Source organism: Lepidothrix coronata, unplaced genomic scaffold, assembly GCF_001604755.1.
Source record: "Lepidothrix coronata isolate B3197 unplaced genomic scaffold, Lepidothrix_coronata-1.0 Scaffold16, whole genome shotgun sequence".
Classification (NCBI taxonomy): Eukaryota; Metazoa; Chordata; class Aves; order Passeriformes; family Pipridae; genus Lepidothrix; species Lepidothrix coronata.
Window position 1 is genome coordinate 2,625,234 of NW_016690196.1, and position 23,029 is coordinate 2,648,262.

General features: G+C 35.6%; 1 protein-coding gene across 2 annotated transcripts in view; it reads right to left on the reverse strand.

Annotated features, from left to right (window-relative positions):
* The window catches only part of SMYD3 (SET and MYND domain containing 3), a 399,482-nt gene that overhangs the window by 328,792 nt on the left and 47,661 nt on the right, over positions 1 to 23,029 (reverse strand). For both annotated transcript variants that reach the window (XM_017806572.1, XM_017806574.1), the window contains exons 3-5: positions 17,019 to 17,126; positions 15,883 to 15,940; positions 10,569 to 10,705 (exon numbers count right to left, since the gene is read on the reverse strand). In XM_017806572.1, the coding sequence (XP_017662061.1) occupies positions 10,569 to 10,705; positions 15,883 to 15,940; positions 17,019 to 17,126 (303 nt within the window). The remainder of the gene's footprint in view (positions 1 to 10,568; positions 10,706 to 15,882; positions 15,941 to 17,018; positions 17,127 to 23,029) is intronic.

A 23,029-nucleotide genomic window follows, 5' to 3' on the forward strand; every position in this document is an offset into this window, starting at 1 on the left:
CGTAATTCATTATCTACTGATTCCACCTGCAACAGCAAGGGCCAATGTGAGACATCAGCACTTTACCTAAGTTCAGGTGTTTCCAGAAAGATGTAAGCTTGCAAATAAAAACAATTAATGTTGTATAAAATCCTGCTGTTAGAGTGCTCTGCTTCCAGGTTCTTATATTCTCTAAATTTGTGTCATGATGAGATATTACAAAAAAGTTAAATAAAATACAAGAAGGATGTCCTTTAATATCTTCATCAAGTCAAGAAGTTTGTTAGGGAACTGTGTAAGTCAAAGTTAGCCAGGAAAAGATATCTTTCAAAATCACAGTTAACACAATTACCCCAAATTGCTTCTGTGTTTTTATATTTTATGGTTCATGCATGCTGAAGATTAAGGTACAGATCTTGCTGTGATTCTCAGCAGTCACTGTTAATTCATGTCAAGTATACTCTTTTTATAGGAGACTAAGTTTTAAAACTTATTCCTGTTTTAACTAACACATATAAGGATATTGAGACAACAAGCTGAATTCTCCTCTTGGTCATTCCTGCCATCACTCAGCTGTGGAGTCAGCCTGGTTACATCACCCAGGCAATTGTACCAATTTTGGTCCTGAGCATCACTGCTGGCAAACTGACAGAATGAGGGTAAAATGGTAAAGTACTGCACTAAGCTTTACCACTGGAACTTTTGAGAATTGTGGCTTTTCAATCAAATGAACTGGAACTTATATTAAAAATTACTAGCTGACTGTCTGGTATGTCTAGAAAGTTAGTTTAATGAAAAAAACCTGCTATGGAATCAGAAACATAATGATCTTGTATAATTAAGGCAGCAAATTATGTTGGACTCATAACTGTCATTGATTAAAATCCACTAGAAAAATTCCCAAACTATCATTATATTCTCACAAGCTGCTTTTTCAGCTCCTATATAACTTTTTATAAAACTATAGGCATACTTCACTTTTTAATACCCAAAACAATAGTCACACATGCAACATTAATTATAAAATCTAAGGAAATGAAATCTCTCATTTAGAGATATGCTCGGTCCAGATTTAGGCAATTTAAATTATCATCTGGACAACGGATATTGTCTTAAGTTAAAAAAAACCAAATGCATAAAAAATAATAAAGTTGGATGTTTAAAAGCAAAATAAGTGATTCTATGCTGTTGCAAGAGCTTCTCACTCTTGCCACTCACGGAATTTTACCTCATACTCTATAAAGAATAAAGCTAAACATGACTCTTTCGAAAGATTAGACAGGACAAATGCAAATGATGCAAGTTGCTGCTTAAATACAGATTTTTTTAATTTCAGTAAAGGCTTAAAGTCTGCAATTACTACAAAATGATAAACATGTCAGCATTACTTAGCATACGTAATTTCTGCATAGCAGAGAAAATTGAGGTTACAGACAACAAACAGTGAGTGCACCCTTCTTTACTATCTTCTCAGACTACAGGCCCAAACCAGGAGAGTAATTTTCACCCACAACAGTGAATGAATGCTGAAAAAGCAGTAAGCTGGCACTTCACCATTTCTACCTTAACTAGCAGCAACACATAACTACATCCTATCTATTTACGTGATGAGTGTAGACAACTCTGACTTAAATGACCTTCTGAGGCATAGAAATATCCATCAACTGAGTGGGCATCCAATCCAGCTTCCTCTGAAAGCTGAATGATCCCTTGGCCTTGATGGTCACGGAAAAAGAAAGAAGATGCATTTTCTACTTGTGAGTACAGGCAAAGCACAAGGTTTGTTGACGGACTGAAGAATATTCTTGTGGAGTGGGAGATGGAAGAAAGCTTTAATAATGCAGGGTTTTTATTTTAAACTAGAAAAATACCCTCAGATTTCCAAAAGTGATTATAAAAATGTTAATAACAGCCCACAATTACTCTAAATTCAGAAGGGAGATATGTTCAAATTCATCATTTGCTGTATCTCAGGGACACATCTAAGCAAACACATTTAAAATTTCAAAAAGCCCATAACCAGCACAGAAAGTTTCAGAGGATTTGTAAGAAGAAGTACAATTTATTAGTGGTCATAGATATGAAAAAAATATTTACATAATCAAGAGGAAAGGGAGAGAAAAGGAATTAAATCACTAAGGCAAATTAGGTGATCTCCTAAAAGAAATACTCCTGGATCTGACTCTGCCAGTCAATCAACACCTTACTTAGCTGAAGACAGCACGGGAACTTCCAGTGTAGGCATGTAGGGAGAGGCAAGCAAGAAAGTTGTCAGTTGTAGAGTTCTTGCACCTTGCTTGAAGTATCTGCTGCCAGCCACTATTACAGAATAGCTATAAGCACTGTCATGCCAAGAAACTATTTAAGTTAGCCTTTGTCAGCTTCAGGTTGCTATTGTACAACCATGTTGTGACAGCTGCTCACCAAAACAGTATCATAGCCTAATTGTTTCTTTCTCCATCTTATTTCTACACAAACTTAGGAGTAGTTTTAACAAAATAAAATACGCCAAAAATATTTTAACATCACAATTACAGTTGGAACAAAAAGATACATACTGAGGAATAGGGAGATGACACACTTCTGAGGACTGAATTTCATGGAGGTAGGTATCATTTAATTGACATCCACTGAAATGCCTACATGTGACAGAAGTTGTCTCACCTTCTATTGATACTTGAACTGTAACAGCTATTTAGCTCTATAGCATAGCTTAGACAGACAACGTTATCCTAATTTCCAGAGAGGCTCTGAAGCAGCTCAGATAATTGCAAGCCAACAATAACACCATAAATACATGGTTCCCCATCCTATTTTCAAAGAGAATGGTATTTTTCAACTGACTATCAAACTACTCCAACGCCATTCTGGAAGTAAAACAATTTTTTGCCTTTTCATCTATTAAACATGTTGAACAAATCTCAGAGCTGATTAATAATCCTTCCACACAAAATTCTAGCTCTGCTCAAAGCCAAAACAAACAAGCAAAAAATGCTTTAAGCAACCCCACTAGAGATCATCCTAAAGACAAGGATAGAACAGTTTGCTGCCAACAGCATTACAAGCAGTTATCAGGTTTATCCTCCTCAATTAGATGCTTTTAAAATTGCTGATAATGGTTTCCATTAACTACTCAGATCTTTACTAAACATCTCCATGACCTTGTTTCATGCTGGCTTTGCCTAAAAATAGGAGATGCCTCAACCCCACATATTTTTGTACATGTACTCCAATTACTAAAACCACTAAAGCTTTTTATCATTACTGCTTCCAGTTCACTCCATAAGGGTGTCAGAAAACAGACTGATGTATATCATGTGCCAGAGACCACTGACTTCTTAAACACTGTGTTTTGTGGTTATGCTCTGAGCAGCATTAGGCAAAGTAAGGGTAATTAAGTTCCTGGCCACCTGGATCTTTTTCAGTTCTGCACTAAAACAAACTAAAAGAAAACCCCGAAAAATAAAAACAAAACAAAACAAAGTTGCAAAATAGCCTACACTTCCCTGACATTTATTTCTCCAGAGTCTTTTCTGTCATCTTACTTCCAACTTAGCATGACAGAAAAAGGTCAACTAAACAAGAAGTATACGCACACTTTTCTCACACACGCTCTCCCCACTCAGGCCCACTCAAGGCAGTAACTTTTCAATCTGTGCTGAATTAACTTCCTTTAAAATTAGTCTTCTCACTACCCCGCCCCCTTCAAGAGCAGAACTTTCTTTCCTATTGCACACAACCAAATTATTACAAATTCTACCGAACCATTCCTTGTTTTAAAACTCTTCTACCTCATTTTCTATATCCAGTACTTGTTATACTAGAGGCAGTTTGTAAAACAGATGGTGCACACTACAACTAAATGAGGGGACCCAAATGATACCATAAATTCAGTTTGAAGTATCGAAGTCTTACGATCTCACTTTCACTGCAACAAACTTTGTTAGTAAAAGTTTATATTTTAATTGTCATCACACTGCTCACACTTTAAAACCAGATAGAATGCTTGAAGCCCTGTTTCATGGTCTGGTATAATATCCTTTTGCTCTTCAAGGTAACTTTTGTGACTAAAAATTAAGATAATTGCTATGGTAAATTATCTCTCCAAATTATAATTCAATGATGAAATAACATGACATCACTAAACCTGAAAAATCACATTTGACAGAAATAACTTCCTGTAAAGATGCAACACCTTCATTTGGAGAAGTAAAGAGAGAGAGGTCTTATCAGACTGTTTATCACCCTTATTCCAGAGTACTGTTGCAATATTTCTTCCCATTTTACTGAAATGTTTACTATTTTTTCTGTAATTTCTATTTCCATCATTGCTTCCAAAGCTGATGCACAGTAACTGTCACTTTGTCTGCAATCCTGACTTCAAGAAAAAACACCAAGCTAACCAAATGCCACGAGAAACTTAGTGAGAATCCTAGCAGCAGTATAGATCTATTTCTGAAAAATTAAAAAGATACAACTTAAGACATAGGCTCTTACTCACAACTGTATATATTCCAATTGTCTTTATACTTGCTTATTGTTATATTGTGGAAACAAGCAGCAGACTGTGACTGCTACACTGTGTCGTAAGGGCAGATGTGATTTGCTTCTGATTGCCTTACAGAACTCTTATGAAAAGGCAGCTATAGTATCACTTCCTATTAGCCTTAATTTTCTTATAATTACTTGTCTGCTACACGAGAAAACTAAAAATCTTATTCAAGTTCTTCTTGAGCCCTATCGGTAGCACTACGCAAGTGAAAAGCATTACTACTGTTTCATAGACATGTTGAAATGACAGGCAGAGGTAAATGAAAAACAAGAAGATCAACTTCAGATTTTCTGCATACTCCTAGGCTTTCAAGAGTAGCAGAATTGATGGGAGACAACCCTGTGATCCAAGACCAAGGAAATGAATTCTGAAATAGCACCAAGACTTTCACTACCTTTCCTTGCTAAAACAACAGTTCCTGACTTTTTTCACCTCCTAGTACTTAAAAAAATATCACCCTTCCTCAAAAGAGCTAAGATGCAGAATGAAAGTTATGACACAGATTAGTCTGCATCACGGACTTTTCTAGTGCTATTCTCAACTCCAGGGGTTAAATAGGCTTCTGCAAGGCCGTTTAACAAAAGTAGAGAGACATTTTGTCAGGAAGCATGGGCAGGCACCTGAATCTTTCTAATGTCTCAGTTACTGGAGCATCACCAAAAAAGTGAGTTTAAAATCCTGAAGTTCAAGTATGTAAACAATAAAATCCAATATTCAAATAAATTTTGTCTGTTTGCTGTGCCGCACAGACTAGTGCTCAGTTTTCTCCTAATACATTCAGTTTTTCCCATTTCCTTCGGGTTTGCATACTGCAGAGGCATCTTAGTTTATTCCCCTCTTGCTAGATAAGTCAGCAACTCAGAATTGACAATAAATGTTAGGAAAGTGACCACTGACATCTTCTGAGTACAAATATGAAGGTATACAATAATGGGTTTCATTATCTTCCTGTGGAATACACTGGAAAGAGAGTACAGAAAAATTCTCCTGAAATTATTTTGGCAGTAACTGAGCACAATATTTATGATCACTGCAAGTCAGTTCTTAACAGCAGTAGGCATGAAGCTTTCAACGGCTTAAAACCACACACATAGAGTACAGGAGAGAGAATTCACCATGTCCATATTCCCACCAACCAAAACTCTATCAACAGAAACACTAAATCAATAGAACTTTAGGCAAAAAGACAATCACAAATCTCATGGACTTAACAATGGCAATAGTCAGAGGAAAAGGTTCTGATACAGTTTGATGAGGAGAAACATCCTCCTACAACTTTAAAATAAAACCAAGAGTCAAGAAGATTGACAAACATAAGTGTATGTTGAGCACCAAGGCTTATCCATTTTTGCAAAATAGTTTCTTGGGCCACAACTTAAAAAAATATATTAGTACTGGCCTGGTCTTCAATTTACCATGAACACACAAATTTGCATGAGGCAGGGTAGCAGTGTCCATTAGCTTTGAATTACACAAAGAACAATAACAGATTAAACATGCACTTGCTTTTGTAATCTCCAGGAAAAGAACTTCATGGCCTCCTAATCAAAGGGAAACTTAACAAGTGCATCCACAGATAATCAGATTAGGAGATCTGGCATCAGAAAGCAACCTTCACCTGTGTGTATTTAACAATTCTTAACCTGCTCATAACTTTAGTCTCAACTTTATCCTAATTTTTTTTTTACTTTCTTGACACAAATCACTTTTAATTTCCCTGCTAACATGGATTACTAAATTAACCAGTGAATCCTAAGAAATAGTTAGTTACTGAAAAAAGTACTGAAGAATATCTTGACCAGGCAGATGTATCTTTTATTCCAAGGTCTTCTCAGAGAATGCGTGCTATCTGATGCCTAAAAGATCTGAGGGATCAATGTGAAGATCAAACATACTTCATCCAATTATATCATTAAGTGAGACTTTCCTTCAACTTGCACTTAAAAAGACACCCAAATAAATTACCATAATTTAGTATTCAGACTTTACAAAGGCCAAGTGACACTGCTCAACTTCTAGTTCTCTTCTATCTATGCAAATACTTACCAAAATCTTTTAACACTAAAATTTCTTTTTAATTGGTACTAATACCTTTTATGTTGAAAAGAAACTCTTTCAAAGCATTGAGTGGAATAAACAGTAAGTACCAAAAATTTAAAAGAACAAACAAAATATATCTAAACTTTGATAGGAGGAATAAACAAAGAATTTTAAAGAGAGGAATGTACCTCTGCAGTTTACAGAGCCTCCTTACTTCTTCTTAAGTTAAAAATAAAATCAATTACACCAAGCCTAAATGGACAACTGGTCTTTTGGTTAAAATTGTTTGTGGGCACACAGAGACTAGCATACAGCATCAAACTTATATCTCTTCTTCACTTTAATGTCAACTTCACAAACCTCAAAAAAATAAGATGGAAAATAATTAGTTTGATTTATATAAAAGTTGCACATATGTTTCTAATGTATATGGATAATTCTTTTTCATGCTATCATAGACTTACAGCTCTACACTTAGACCTGTTTTTACTCTGTCTTTGATCTGTGTCAATTCTTAATTGACCTTAAAAGGAAAGAGAAGGACATCACCTGAGAAGAGGGTGGTGAGCAGCACATCCAGCACCTGCATAAAGAGGACTATTTCACTCACACATAGGTGTGTGACCTCTCCTGGGAACTGAATGAAAGCAGCACATCTACTTTCAAAGTAAAATCTGTTCATAAGAAAAAGTGTCAAGATCGGAAATGCAGGAACAATTAAAAATTTCAGAAAGCTAAAAATTCTCTGTCTAGTGCCTATCACCCCTTATGCAGTTAAGATACTATCCAGAAGGTGAAATTTTGCACAATAGAAAAATTAGGAAGACTGCTATTTCAGGAGTTAAGTCACATCTCTGCTCTACGGGGTTTCCAGCATCTTTTCTCTAAAATTTTATCAACAGTTAAATCAAAACATCCTTTAGAAAACTTTTTCTTTTCAAAAAAAAAAATCTTTTTTAAGATTATTAAACTGCTCTAGAAGTCTGCTATGTAACAGTTCATTAACTGTCACTGGATTTTATCTTACTATTATTTAATGACAGAGGTTACTATTCTTATAAATGCAAGGACCTGAAATTAGATCTTTAAAATGGCTATGATTCTATCAAACATCAGAATCTTTTCTTTTTTCTCACTAACTGGAAACTTTCAAGGCATTTCAAAATGCTCAAAAAGTTAATTCTGACACAGTATGAGTAGTTGCAATTCTACGTCTACATTTGGTCTAAAAAAACCATCATCTTAGACCTGATTCCAGCCAGTAGAGTCACTCACAGTTTTACAGTCAACATGGTAAGTACAGAATTTATTTAATGTCTTAAAGTAGTTCACATGGTTCTGTCTGCTATTATGAAAAGAACCATAAATGTATACAAAAACTTGAATTCTTTATCCGGTATCCATTAAATATCTCAAAGGATTTCAGGCCACCTCCTCACACATGTAAGTAAAAGCTGAAGGATAAAAGCAAGGACTGATTTTATCTCAAGGTTATGGAAACATCATTAAACCATAAAACCACGCTGTCAAAAATTTATCTTGACATTAGAAAATGTCTCAGTGGAGTTAAAGCTTTAACACGTAATTAGCTGCAGATAATTCTGTTTAATACTGAGGATCAGAATTTTAAAACAGTCACAACCTTGATAAATGGCATGATAAATAAACTGAAGCTTCCAAAAAGTGATCAGATAACAAGAATGAGAAAATTCAACTCCAGCTCAAAGGACAGTTGATACAAAAGCAAATTGTCAAGTAAGAACAGGGCAACACTGTCAGAAAGGAAGGTACATTACCCTTCTGAAACACCTCCCCACCCAGTACAGCTTTTTTTCTTTTTTTCCCCCACAGGTCTCATGCAAACTTAAAAACCATTGGAGTGAAATTCTTTTCCCACGGAAAGAAATGGCCAAATTTTCTTTGATTTTCAGTGGGCAGTTTCTACAAGTTTGTGCTCAGGGGGGCTCTCTGCCTATTAAGCATCATGAGCAAGTGAATAAAACTATAATTAATCTTCACAAAGACAAGAGCAGTGGCCAGCAGAGAAGGAAGACTGTTTAAAAGAGCTTCCGAGAAGCTCTTTTGACCTAAATTAGTTGGAGATTTTCCAAGAAGTATCTGGAATTTAGTCATCTCACTGCAGGACCATTTTTCTCTTTTGTCTGGCAGTCTGCTTATTTTCCTTCTTGAGGATTCAGCATCAAACAGAATAAAAAAAATGACCTTTGACTGGATCTTTTTGTGGCATGCAATGAAAGAACTGATCCAAAAAAAGTTCAATGTTCAAATAAGCACCTACTGAACTTGAAAGGAATGCTGGAAGAGGTTGAGAAAACAAGATTACATCTTGAAGTCATGTATCTGTAGTATTTCTTTATTCTATGACCACACAGAAAAGTCATCACAGCTGGTCTTTTTTAGTTATACTAGAGAGAAGAGACCACAAAAGTCTTATCAGAGATTTTACAGTTCCAAAGTCTTAAATTTTACCTGCTGAGAATAAGCATCTTTATTCAGCTTAAGAAAAAAAAAAAAAAAACATCCTACGAGAATGTCAGAAAATGCCTGCTGCTACCTCACTGGGATAGGGGGAAATTAAATCCATATTTTAATATAATATCACACTTCATAGCACACTCATCTAACAACCAAATTGGAAAGCCTGTAAAATGCCACATGAAAAATTAGAGTGGCAACAAAGTCTTCCAGAAAGAATTGTACTTGACTGAACTCTGAATGAGATACTAATTTTACTCCCATCTAAAGCACATGGATATATGTAGTCAACTGCTCCTTTCTCCCAACCAACTCACCTGTTCAGGTCAGATCCTGCTACCAACACAAGACAGTAAAACAGTTGGAATGGAGACTAGGTAGTACATAAAGTTTTTATCCATGAGTTTTTTGACTGGGTGCATTTCAGACTGTGTGGTTTTTCAGGTCAAATTGCAACTTCTAATCACCAATAAAATAAAAAATATCCAGAAAAACACCACAGTTGATTATATTTTTCTTACTTCTTCTGTTCATAGCAAAAAAAAAAAAAAAAAAAAAGAAAAAACATTTAAAAAAGTTCCATAACTGTGCAAAAAGGTTTTTAAAAATGTAAAAAAATCAGATATAGTGTTTTTATTTAATTTCTTTAAAAGAGCTTTTTTTCTTTTATTTTTATCAGAAGAAAAAATGTAATAGTTTGGCTTATTTAATAAAAAAACACATTAAAACAAGTACAACATGCAGAACTTAAAATAAATCTTATGGTAGAATTTATCAATCCATTAGAAATGAAAAAAATTAAATGGAGTTAAAACTGAGTATTCTCCATAAAAAGTATTTCTGTGGCATTGTTCAGATTTAGCATTTTGAATTGAATGCAATAAAATACATACGGCAAAAGCCAACAACATTTATTTTGTAACATTACATTTTACATACCATGAAAACTAATTTCAAATACTTTACATGTAGTCTTCGAGAATAGATAATCCATGACGCCCCTCGAGAAAGTAGTTTGTGGGATACAAAAACCTGTCACAAACACCTGTTAGCATATACTACTAAATGACAAAATGGGATGGAAGTATGTCTGCAACTACAAGATATTTCACCTTGCAGAAAAATTCCAGGCTGAAGTGTGATGTTATATGCTCTTTCCTACTGTGAAAAAATTACTTTGGTTGATTGACTCAATTTTATTTAAACTTGCTTGGGTTTTTATGCACCCTTTCTTTTTTTCCCCAAGAGCTTTAACATGACAATTTTAAAAAAGGAAAAGAAATAATATCCTCTGGCTATTGCTTTAATTTTGAAGTGTTACAATTATATAAAGTTATACTTTTGTTTAAATACCAGCTGAATAAAAAAATAAATAGTTTGATTTCACTTTGTCATATATGACATTCCGGATGTATCTACTAAACTCCCACTCCAATATAAGTCAAGAACACAAGGAAAGAATAATTTATGAGTTGTCAAGCAACCTGATTTTAACACTTACTTTTGTGAAGATCTGAAAAAAGTCAATTGCAGGTGGCAATTGAGACTCATCCTGGATCTCAGTTTTCAAATACAGTTGCAACGTCTCTGCAAGGTGCCTGAGGCCATCTTTCATTTCTTCACTTAACCGTTCAATATCTTGAGGAGAAAGGAAAAAAGTATACCATGTCATAAACAGAACATTTCACCAACATTTTGAAAATGTCCAATAGCAGCCATACAGTCTAGACATTTCCAGTCCCAAAATTAATCTTGACAGAGGGCAATTTTGACAGAGGACAGACATTTCTTTTTTTTTGTGACAGTTACCTATCAACACACAGCAGAGTTTATCACATTGCTACTGCCAAATCATATGAATATGATGGCAAGTTAAAGTTCAAAAGCCGATAAATAAAGCAGATGTGTAAGCAGACGTAAGACATAAAAAATCAGGCATCTGGGTTTGTAACAATAACCACATTAAAAATGTGCTTGAAACTTTATGCAGCAGTACTTATTTTATTCTATATTCTCCACAGATGTGTCAGAAATACTTCATGCTAGCAGATGAAACAGAAAAGTATTTTAGAGACAAAAGGAGTTTTGTACACTGCAGCTGGTAAAAAATGAATATGGAAGAATATTAAGTAAATATAATTTTATTATAAAGCACCACTATTCATGTTTTACAGATAGAAATCCTGAAGCAGAAAGATACAGAGTGCTTTATTTTCTACTGAAGCGATTATGCATGCATCAGTCCTCTGATAACATGGAAAGTGAAACCCTGCTGCTGCCCTAGTAAGTTCACCACCTGATTACCTGCTTCACATTTTCTTTCTCCTGCCAGTTAGTACAATATAAATTAGATCTAAATGGAGAATGTGAACGTGAACAGATTCAAGCATCAGTCTATAACAAAAGGCAGAGATTTATTATGCACTATGAATCAATTTTATCTCTGTATAATAGTAAATTGTTAATTTATTATAAATACATATCCTTAAGGGAATGGAAATAACCTTTTACCAAGAAAGGTTCTTTCATGTACTTTAGATCCAAACTTGTGTGTCTCCTGGAAGGACAATTCGAGATCTGTGTTCCCCTTTAAAGCTAACTGCTTAGCCACTTAATTAAAAAGATGATTCAATTAAAGTAGAGGTCGCTTGGTTTATACAACAGGAGTCTGGTGTGTATACTTGGGTTTCCATAGTCTATCCCATCTGCCATCCCTCTGCTTGAAGGTGTTTTGTCAGTTGCAGATTGGTTATCACAGTTTCCATTTCACACACAAGTGAGCTGCTTTAACAGTCTCCTATGAACTACTGCTGGCAGAGCACCAAATGCTGGCTTACTGAAATGGCGAGTACCAATGGTTAGCTACCAGCCAGGAGTCTTCCAGTGGAACCAGCTACAATTTCATTCTAGTCTGGTATTGGTATCCTTATCTGCAAACTCTTCAGTTCTGTTTAGATTTTCTCTGGAGTCACTGAGTGTCACTCTGCTTAGCTGAACGATGCAATCCTACCAGTACACTGTGTTATGGCAAATATACCCCTTTTCATGCCACATACTGAATTGGAGAAGCACCTATATCTCCTGTATATTGTTTTCATTTCAGTGTAAAGTAACACTTTCCAAGATCTGCTCCCATTCCAATGGTCAGTCACCGCTGCTGACATGTTACCTAGAAGCCATATCTGGGGTAACTCTGCCATGTGCTGAACAAGCAGTGACTACAGAGAAGTCTTAAGTGTAGTATGTCTCTACTTGGGTTAGGGAAGGAGAGACATGCTCTCCCAGAGCAATCTTATTCAACTCCTCACAAAGGTCAAACCAGTTAGTACTAAGAATGCTGAGATATGCCCTTCCACACCTGGCACAAAGATGATTTAACCAAATTATCTGCCTTTTTATAGCTGCCCACAGCACCACCCATCTGCATCTTAACAGTGTGGACATTGCAAGCACAAATGAATGTAAATATTAGAAATCCAGACATGTATATTCTTAACAATGTACAGAAAATCTCTGGTATAGAAAAGTATATCTATGGTATATTTTGGTATACCATATATACAATCTCTGGTATATCTATGATGACTGTGTCTTCAAGAAAAGTAGGAAATTTTTAGATTACTGAAAAATCAAGTTTAAAAAATATAAAAGAAAAATCATAAACACATACTTGCATTTCTTATATAATATTCATTTGAAACCAAATTGCTTTTTTCTTAAAATGTAATTATTCAAGACATGTGACTCACATTAAACTATCTGACACACACTGCAAAATACATTAGAACAAAGAGCAGAAGTCATGGTTTGTTTCACTATTAGCAAATAAAACACCTCTAGAATGGGGAAGAGGAATTGTATAAGCAGCATGTTATAAATGGACATTGCAGCTTAGGACAGATGTGAACATGAATACCAAAACCAACTGGAACTTCTGGAGAACTGACAGAGACGGGAACAGAATGCAATTATCCACATTGGAATCTGTCCAGGACATCAGAGCTAATGATCCAGCAAAAAGTCCCATGGCATCTTTAATTGTAAATGATCAAGATGTGGTTTTCACAGTACACAAGAAGACAAGGCCAAAAGTAAAATGACATGAAATTTGTGAATCTTTTCATTTTCTAAGAAACTTTTTCCAATTGTTTAAGAACCCTGGTGTGGGAGACAAAATGCTACAAAAGGCCAGTGGAAAGTTTTCTAAATAAGGCACAGGGATTTAATTATGCAACTCTGATACTGATACAAGTAGCAGAATGTCTACCCATAGTAAGGCGCACAAACTCTTTTCTGCATACTGAATCTTGATAAGTAAAAACAAAGATAATTTCTGAATTACTGTAACATATAGGGAGCCTGTAGGTAAGGAAGGAATTGTCTTAAAATAGGTAAGAGCTAGCAAAAGTAACAACGCACACAGATACTCCTCCTACTTAATCTGAGTTTCAGGGTACACAAAGAATTTGAAGGAACTATGGAGATGGGAACAGAACTTTATAAAGGGTTTAATGCCTCCATATAATTTGTTGGGGTTTCATATATTACATATTTCATCAGATAATTATTCAACAAGTGTATAAGACTTTCTATGCTTCTGTTCCGTTTATATGTCTCACACACTAAAAATCAACCCCCTGTAAAAAGTAATGTTAAGAAGTAATAGTGTAAAGCAGATTGAGACAGCAAAATGACAATAATAATTTGCAAATATTCTGGACGTCCAGGTGGGGAAGTATCAATTAGAATTCTGTCATATTTCCGATTAGTGTTGAAACACTATCTTACATTACGAAGATTCTTCCTGAGAATTTTTTTGCTTCAGAATATTATAGCCTGCATTTTTAGTTCATGTGATTCCGTTCAAAGAAATCTGTTCCCCTATATACTTAGGCCTCTAATGAAAATGCATTTTTTTCTACAGAATCTACCACATAGGGAAATAAAGGAAATCTTTATCAAAACCATCCACAAATCATACAGTAAATGGAAAAAGTGTTATGAAATAGCAGCTTTTCAAGGATATAGAGACAGCAAAAAGCGTCACAGCTACTACAAGTTGTCACAGCAACACAAAACACTTTTGGACTATTTTAACTGCAAAACCATAGATTCCATCTATTCACTCTAAAAAGGAATCCAGGAAGACAACAAAAGTAAAGAATCTGCCAAAATCTTTACCTAAGATTATGCATAGGCCATTTGTACTGTATTCTGTTAAGTAGCAACTTCAGTTAATGTCTAGGAGTCCTGAACACTTTGTGCTGTGGAGTTAAGTAGATTACACGGAAATTGTTGTTAAAACTCCTAGAGTAAATACAGATGGAACACTCTCATCTGCCTCCTCCTAAACTAACTGGCTATGGACCTGTCATTGCTCTATCAGTTAGAGGATAATCACTCCATCCCTATCACAGGCCATATCAGGATTTCCTTTAGAATGAGAATTTTAGCAGAAATTCTAGTCATTCAACAGATTTTTGTACCATTTCTCTCCAGACAACTTATCACACTATTCCCCTTGTCTCCAGTCAACTCAAGGAAAGCTGAGATCATCTCCTGAAGGCTACTAGGAAACCTCAGTTTGTATGTAATGATCAGGTACACAAAAATCTTTGCTTACACTAGAGACAACTGCTATACAAGTGATCAATATTTAATTTTTAAAGGGAAACTCTTCCCTCCAGCTCCTCCTGGGCCACTCTGCAAGCAGACATTGGTACAGTAAAGATTTTTTTCCTTGGACTCCAGCAGTACCATGAAGCATAAAATTCCACAAGTCTTCATCATTTTAACTTCATTTGAAGCATCTGTTCTCCATAAACCCTTGTTACACGATTTGAGAATATCCACTGCAGAAAATCATGATGTTTGAAATAAGTGAAATTTAACCCATTTTAATTTGCTGCCTTAAGTTCTTTTGCCCTTGCAGTTTGGAAGAAGGCAGCAGAATGTCAGGAGGTACAGAAGTAAAATGTAATACTCTGTATTGCAATTTTTATGTTTATGTGGGTTTTATTTCTAACTAACTATACCGGTAGATCAAGCTGGTTTATAGCCAAAGCTTTGGAAAATACTAAAAACATATAGAGGTAACCAAAATATTCACATTACTCTACAGAAAATCCCTCTAAAGAGATGCAAGAATGAACCAAGGATGCATTTCTCCCTTTCTAAATCTTTAACATTTAAGATGCCACAAAATCTGGAAAAAGTGTTTTCTATATCAACTTTAGCTCTGCTGAGAGATTGTAATGAGCATCCTTTCTTACCCAAGCAGTTGAAACTTGTGAAACCACAAAAGTAATACCTGTAAAATTTAATCATTTTTTCCTTCATCGAAAAGTCATGCAAAAGAAAGACATATACATATCCCTTGTAAATTTTACATTTCTTTCCTTTTTCTGGAAGTTCTTTTGAACCTTTATGCAATAGCACATAAGTATTAAAAAAGTAAAACTCAATGTAAAAATATATGTATTTTTGTACATGTATGCAAAAATATTGACACTGTATGTAGTAAGGCACACATCAGTTAAATTAAAAATGAACAGGCAAGATGTGCACTGTAAAATGAGAAAAAAATATTAAAGCAAAAAATCAGGTGGAAGTTTTGCTTGAAGAAGGTACACATGTTTTTCCCTTGATCTTAGAAAGAAACTGTTCTTCCCCACAGAGGTTTTAGCAAGTTTTGTCTTTGATTCTGTTATTCTACAGAGCAAACCTTCAGAAGGCAAGCAGCAAGAAAATCATATGGCCAGTCTGTAAAGCAGACCTTGGAAGTATTTCCTGAAATATGGCTGGCAATTACTTACTTGACTGAAGATCGGCAACAGAGTAGAGTCTCTCAGAAAGGCATACTGACTGTCTGAGCTGTAGAGAAAACCAGATAATTAACACTTACATACCATACTTTATCTTGAAAACACTCTAAAAGATTGATTATTCCATGTGATATATCTGTAAGATAATTAGGTAAGGTTAACAGCGTCAACATAAATGCAGTACTTTGCATAACTATCCTAAAAAAAATAATTTTTTTTGTTGTTATAACTTCTACTAATTTTAATTTTTTTTTAGCACTTTGACAGCTGACCTTTAGTAATTTACTTTGGCCCTTCACAGTGTAATTCAAAGCAATTTATGAGGTTTACAGTTTCAGATTTCATGTGACTATAATTAATGCACAGTATTACTAGGTACATATTTGCCCTTTAAAAACCATCATGCACAAGCTCTTCCCAACAATGTATGATGTGAAATCATATTTTATCACCTCAGACCACAACAAATGCACACATTTTTATCCAGGACACAGAGCATCATGGAAGGCTTAGCAAAAAAATTAGCAAATCCCTTTTGATTTACAATCCCACACAGTCATAAGCCGCTTAACCTAACAGAAAATTTAGTCCACATAAAGTAATCAAACTGTGGGAATGTCAAACACTCAGGACTTCGAAGAGATTTTAAGAAAAAAAAAGTCATTGAGATTAAGAGAACCCAACAGGGAAAGTATGGCCTTATGCCCTCTAAAGAAAGGGCTAACAGTGCTTCTGTCCTTACCATTCATTCAAATAAGGCTGAATGAGGTTCCCCACGAAGTTAACAGAAATGCACCAATAACTCCAGTAGTATTGAAGGAAAAACAAAGTCTCCCTATGCCTTCCCTACAGGCAGAAATAAGTTTGGAATGCTACCACATAGTCATAGGAAAAGAAAGTCAATAAACAGCTCCCTTGAGCTTAATTATGTCCAGTTTGGTATCTCTTGATCCTTTCAGCATTTCTGCAAATTAGTCAGCAATCTTGTAACGCACTATGCAGTCCAATTTTGTTCAGCAAGTCCCAGTCACTTCAGCCTTCTAGTTCTTAATCACATTAAAAATGTAGAGTGAGAAACTATTTATCTGAATCTGCTGCACTGAATTATCTAAAAGAATGTCACTTACTAGTTTAAAAACAATCCTTCCAGCAAGTCTGACAGAGTCTGGAGGAAAATTCGGCTTGATGTTCTTAAGACATCTGCATTCCTGCTTGTGGTCCAGCCAAGCTTCTTTCTATTAGGATTTTTTAAAAAAGAAAAAAAAAGAAAAAAGTGCATGTTATTATACATAACATTGTATCCTATTTTATATATATACATATATATTTTATTTATATAGTTATTTACAGTTATATATGCACACAAACATGCTCAAAGCTGAAATTCAGCTCCAAAGGACCACGAAGGGAACTTTCCTCAGGTACTGATGTACAGTGACCCTGGCAGCCTCCAACACAGTAACCTTGGATGCCAACTGCAGAAGACACAGCAGCACATATGCTTTGGTAGCATAGCCCAAGAATGCAGCTAAAACATGAATGTCGTGGAAACCAACAGTCTGGGTTAACCAAGCCCATCGTGCCATCTCCTCCTCAAATGTAATTAACTGTGTAACTGATACTATGGACACTGGAGCTACAGCAGTGCAGGTTCAGGACACAACATTATCACCATTAGGCTACCTCTGAATTTAAGACAATCTAAGAAAAACATAAACAAAAAACTGCACAGTCAAGTTCCTAGGCTACTTCCTTGCCAATACAAACCTTACTTAGTCTGCTTCATACTGACATCTGACAACATTGTACCATATATAAACATTGTGTCTGACACCATTAGTACACAAAAGGAGCAACTGAAGATAGAATGAAAACTGCACAGAAATCTAGAAGAAACACCTCCATTTCAGCCCCATGTTCCTGCTACCACAAATAATTTTCTTTACCTTTATGCACCATGCTATAAATTGCATCATCAGCTTAGTTTGCATTGATGTCACCATTCCAGCTAGCTGAAACTTTTATTAGATAAAAAAAGTGGGCTCTGATTCTCATTTTAATGTGGCAAGAAGCAGTAACAGTATGTAGCTGCATACTTCACAAGACGGGAGAGAACTCGAAAGGATACTAGCCAACATACACAACACTCTAGGTACATGTTCCCTCAGTAATTAAGACTGCAGAGACCTTTGGAGTATATTCACGCCACTAAATGCAGCTGCTTTAAATCAATGGTCAAGCTTTAAATCAATTACCAAGTTTTTACCAAGCACTGAAAAAATTGTCCCCAAGGACCTCTGAGCTAATGAGTCATTAATGTCCAGGGCTGGAAGGACTTGTGATGATATTTTCACAGTTCAGACCAGGAGTAGTCACTGAATCCAAAACAGAAGATGGAACCAAAAATATTTTAGATGCATATACTACCTGAACCTGCAATTTTTGTTTCATGGTCCACTTTAATTAGGGTAGCACACAGAGACTAACATTTCCATAACAGAGAAGAGACAGAATGACAAGATAGAGGAAAGCTGCTATATATTGAAATATGTCTTTTTTTCCCCTTATTCATTTTTTCCTCCAGATCAGTGTAGAAGAGCAACAAGAATGAGTCATTAGCTAAAGAAACATCGTTGAAGAGACAATTTCTGATCATCTTTTTTCCTTCCCTCTTTACATGCAGAAAATTCTGTTTATAATCTACAAAAACTCCAAGTCCATCTCATTAACATACTACATATTTACACATTTTATTTGCATATTCACAGTTTATGTTTGAAGCCACACAGCTGCTTCAAATTGTTTTAAGAGCAAATTGAAAGAACGGGGCACAATGAAAATTTGCTACAATGACAAGAACTCAGAATAACCAAGGGCTTCTGAAGGTGTCACTTTCTCACAGATATGCAGTAAGGGGAAAAAAAACAAACTCAGAAAAACAGCTTCCATTTGGTAACTGCCATGGAGAAAATGATAAAATGTCTAATATAAAGAAATTACATGTTCAGCAATTAAAAAAAAGAAAAAAAAAAGAGAAAATGGCAGACATATGTGCAAGGGCACATCACACCTGTGGATGCTGACATTCTAGTTAGAAAGATTCCATAGACAATCACACAATTTTCTTCTTAAGCTGCATATAAGAGGAGGAATTGTTTCAAGTAACTAGGTTTCAGCACAAGTAGCATTTATTCCATTTCATTCCAGAATTTTTTTCCCCCGTGTGGCTTACACATAATAAATAAATTGGACTTTTTATTTCTTTCAGATACATATGAGATTTGTGATTTCATTTCCTTTACCCATAACTCTACAAGGGAAAAAATGACACCAAGAAGGCATTAATTCAAATACAGTTAGTGTCACGTGCTGTCTGACAAATATAAGTTAAGTATTTAGTGCTGAACAGAATTATCCTTGTCTAGAAGAAACAAGGTCATGCTTGTAAATGTCCAGACATCATTCTGTGTAATATAATTACATTGGCATTTTTATCCCACTTAAACTAAAAATGTTCTATGGAGTAAGCCTTTATCTGTCAAAATTTTTCCTCTACATAAATGTCGAATGGAATTTTAAACATCCTAGAGGTGACATCAAAATGATTAATAGCTTACCCAACCAATAAAGCCCTACTGAGATGAAATATGCTGTACCACATAGCATCATATGCCATGTTTCTTTGAGATGCGTTCCCACATGATAAGAACAATTCAAACACATGCCTTCCATGAAACAGCACTTCGGCCAAAACTGATGCTAAAAAGGAATTAGTCTGACTCCTCTGCAGAAGGAGCTGGAATGGGGACTGCCATTCTCTTCCTCCCAACTGGTCAGGGAGAGAGGGGAAAGCTCCAAATGCATTAAGCATAATGAAATTCAACAATATTTCTTCTCACTACCACTACAGCAATGATACAAATTACAGAATTTGAAACCATGAAGATTTGTGACCCTGGAGAGGCTTAATTTAAGAGTCAGTCTCTAACAGTACTTACTGGATGGGCTTATGTTAGTCCCACAGTTCTTTGTGGGAGGCTTTTCTTAATTCTGTGTATCCTGAATTTCAGTCAAGGTTTTTATATTCCAGATCCAGCATGAGTGTAAATACTGTAACGCAGAGGTATGGCCACCTGGTGTGACCCTTCTCCTCCATGCCAGGGAAGGTCTTCCAATTTTGCAATAGATTTTTTTTTGCCCTATTAGAAATAAACACTAACAGAAGGAGGCAAAGAAAGGCAAAGTGAACAGTGCAGGTCAATACACAGCCCTCCTCCTCCAGCCTTGACTACACTCAGCAACTCGGAACTAATATCCCTCCTTTTATTTCCTCCCAATGCATTGTCTCTCATTCAAGCTCAATGCATCCCAAGCGCAAATCCTCAGGCTTTACTCAGGTGAAAGGGGTCAGCACTCACACACCTTAGGAGATAGTGCAGCACAAGCTGTTTGCTGGTGGCAGATTGAGACTGCCCACTGAACCAGCACCACACAAACTCTAATGCCTCACTGGACAACCCAGGCACAGGATCCCCTCCTGCTGGCTCAGGGCACAAGCAAAAACACCACTCACATATGCCTGCAACGTCTTGCATATTTTTTAGCTAAGCTATTTTGCCAATGTGCATCCATTCTTTCACAGACATATGCTACCCCCGTCTCCCAACAGTGCCTAAGCCTATGAAAGATCCTAAACCAATGTTTACGAAAAAAAGGTTTCCCTTGTCCCCTATGCAGGATGAAAAAAAATGATTGCTTCCTGCAGATTAATGTACCAATGAAAAGCAGCTAATTAAGAAGAGCTCATTAAGAAAAAATCAAAGGAGAATATTTTTCCATTGGAAGGTTTTGGTTTGTTAAAAGGAAATAATCTGTAATTTACAAAGGATTGTTCATATTTTTACAGACTGTCTTTTTTTTTATTGAGACATTTCACTTTTATTACATTATTTCAACAATGTTGGATAACATGGTTGAAATCACATTCTGAATTCCCCCTGAAATGACCCTCCCATTTGTCAGGGATTATCATCGATATCACTGGTCCCCAATCTAAGGGATGCACCATATTAATAAACATTGCCCAGGGAGATCACGGCATTATGAGGATTACGAAGAGCAGGAGACATGGTAATTCTGCATTTGAAGAGACACCCAACCACATAACACCGCTAGAAGGCAGACAGCACCATGAAATTAGGCATCAACAAGTGGGAAAGGAGCTGCAACACAGAAGTGCCAAACAGAGGCAAAAGTCAATGAAGTCTGACTGCAAAAAAAAATTAAAAGCAAAAAGTCTACATATACTTGATCCTGAAATTAGAATTCAGTTGAAAAAGGTCACCCTAAAGGATCTCTTCCGATAAGTTTCAGTTCCTCCTTTCTAATATTTTTTAAAGTTAATTGAAGTGGTAGAAGTGAAATCAGCTTGCTTCAACTGGCCTGAAAAATAATGGTAATGTTTGAAATTTGGAAAAACTCACTTGTAATTTTCAATACTGACATTATGGAGATTTGTAAAAACTGGATATTCTGATTTCTATATTTTTTTCCAGGACTCCTAGCTCTGCATACATATCCCCTTAAAGGATAATTATTCTCACAGAAAGTCTCAAAAAGAGAAACATTTCAAAACTATTTCTTCTCCTTAAGGTTAGCCTGAAGAAAGTTTTTTGTACCACATGACATTTAAAAAAAAAATGAAGATGCTTACAAGATATTTGCAGGTTAAAAAAATGGCTCTTTTTGGTACATCCTGACATAGAAATCCCCTGCTGCATTTACTTTGAAGTTTCCTTCACAAAGTCTACATTTATCCTAAACCGAGTTCAGCTACTGAGACTAACCTTTTTTTTTTAAGTCAGATTTTTACATTAATTCTGATTTCCTTTAATGTGTTAACCACAAAACTCCAAAAAACTAACAGATTTTAAGCCTAAGTGTTTTGATTTGCAGTATTCATTTAACACACATCAAAAAATAAATCATTCTGCAACTAAGTGTAAACTGCAAATCCAACTGCATAATTTGCATTTCAAAATTATCTGTATTTATAATACTAAAATAGTCCTGTTCTGTGAATATTCACTTTTTTAAATGCGCAAACTGCAGTTTCATTCAATAGTCTGCTGTTTATATGTTGACCAATTAGTTCAATTAGAAGTGCACATATTAATGGATTTCACTAAAGCTACAGTAGCTAAGCAAAGCACAATGCATTTGGTTTAGCTTTACTAACACCTGCTATAAAACCAGAGCTGCACAATAGTTTAGCTACTTTATCAGAATAAATAGAAATTGGAGGACAGTTCTCAAGAGAAAGAGATCTGGATCATCTGTCCTGGGTCATCAATCCCAATAAATTCACTGTTTTGACTAAAAAATAACTTTTTTTTTCTGTTATCTCAATTGCTACCTAACATCACAGGATATTATATAACATTAATTCAATATTTATTTATATTGACAGTTCAAGACATTATATAATTGAAAATACACAGCATTTTAAGTTCAGATTACTTTTAACAGCAGTAGCCTGTCTCACTGAAATCAATACCTACAGCTGTGAATGGCTTCAAGCTCACAAACCCCAGAGCTAGAAGGTTAAAGCAAAGATACCCAGGGTGCCTTCAGGCTGTCCCTTTTGAATCCCTGAAGCACGTTCACATAGCTGTGTTCTCCAAGGAGGAAGCCCCATTTCCTACATTCATTGCCTCTGCACCTTGCAGATTTGCTCGTGCAGGTCAGTGCCAGCACAGTCTCGTTTCACATTAGAGACCTGTCAACAGAACCTTTACCAATGACTCTCCTGGAAGATATTTGTTTTAAACATACCTTGAAAATACTCTGGTCTTTTATATTCTTTACAGCCATGTTTTCCTTATGATCTCCCATAATAAATCTACCTGTGGCATTATTATTGATGCTGCAGTAAGCACCTAATGTACGTTGCACACACACGCCATATGATGAATCAAAACGACATATCTTCCTCCTTTTCCTTTCCATATGTTTTAATCCCCAAAAGAAGGGGTTTCTGGCATGTTGAGAATACTACAGATTATACTAAGGCAGAATCGTTTATAGAAGCACATGATACATGAAAAAATCAGCCCTGAGGAGAAAGACTTGGGGATGT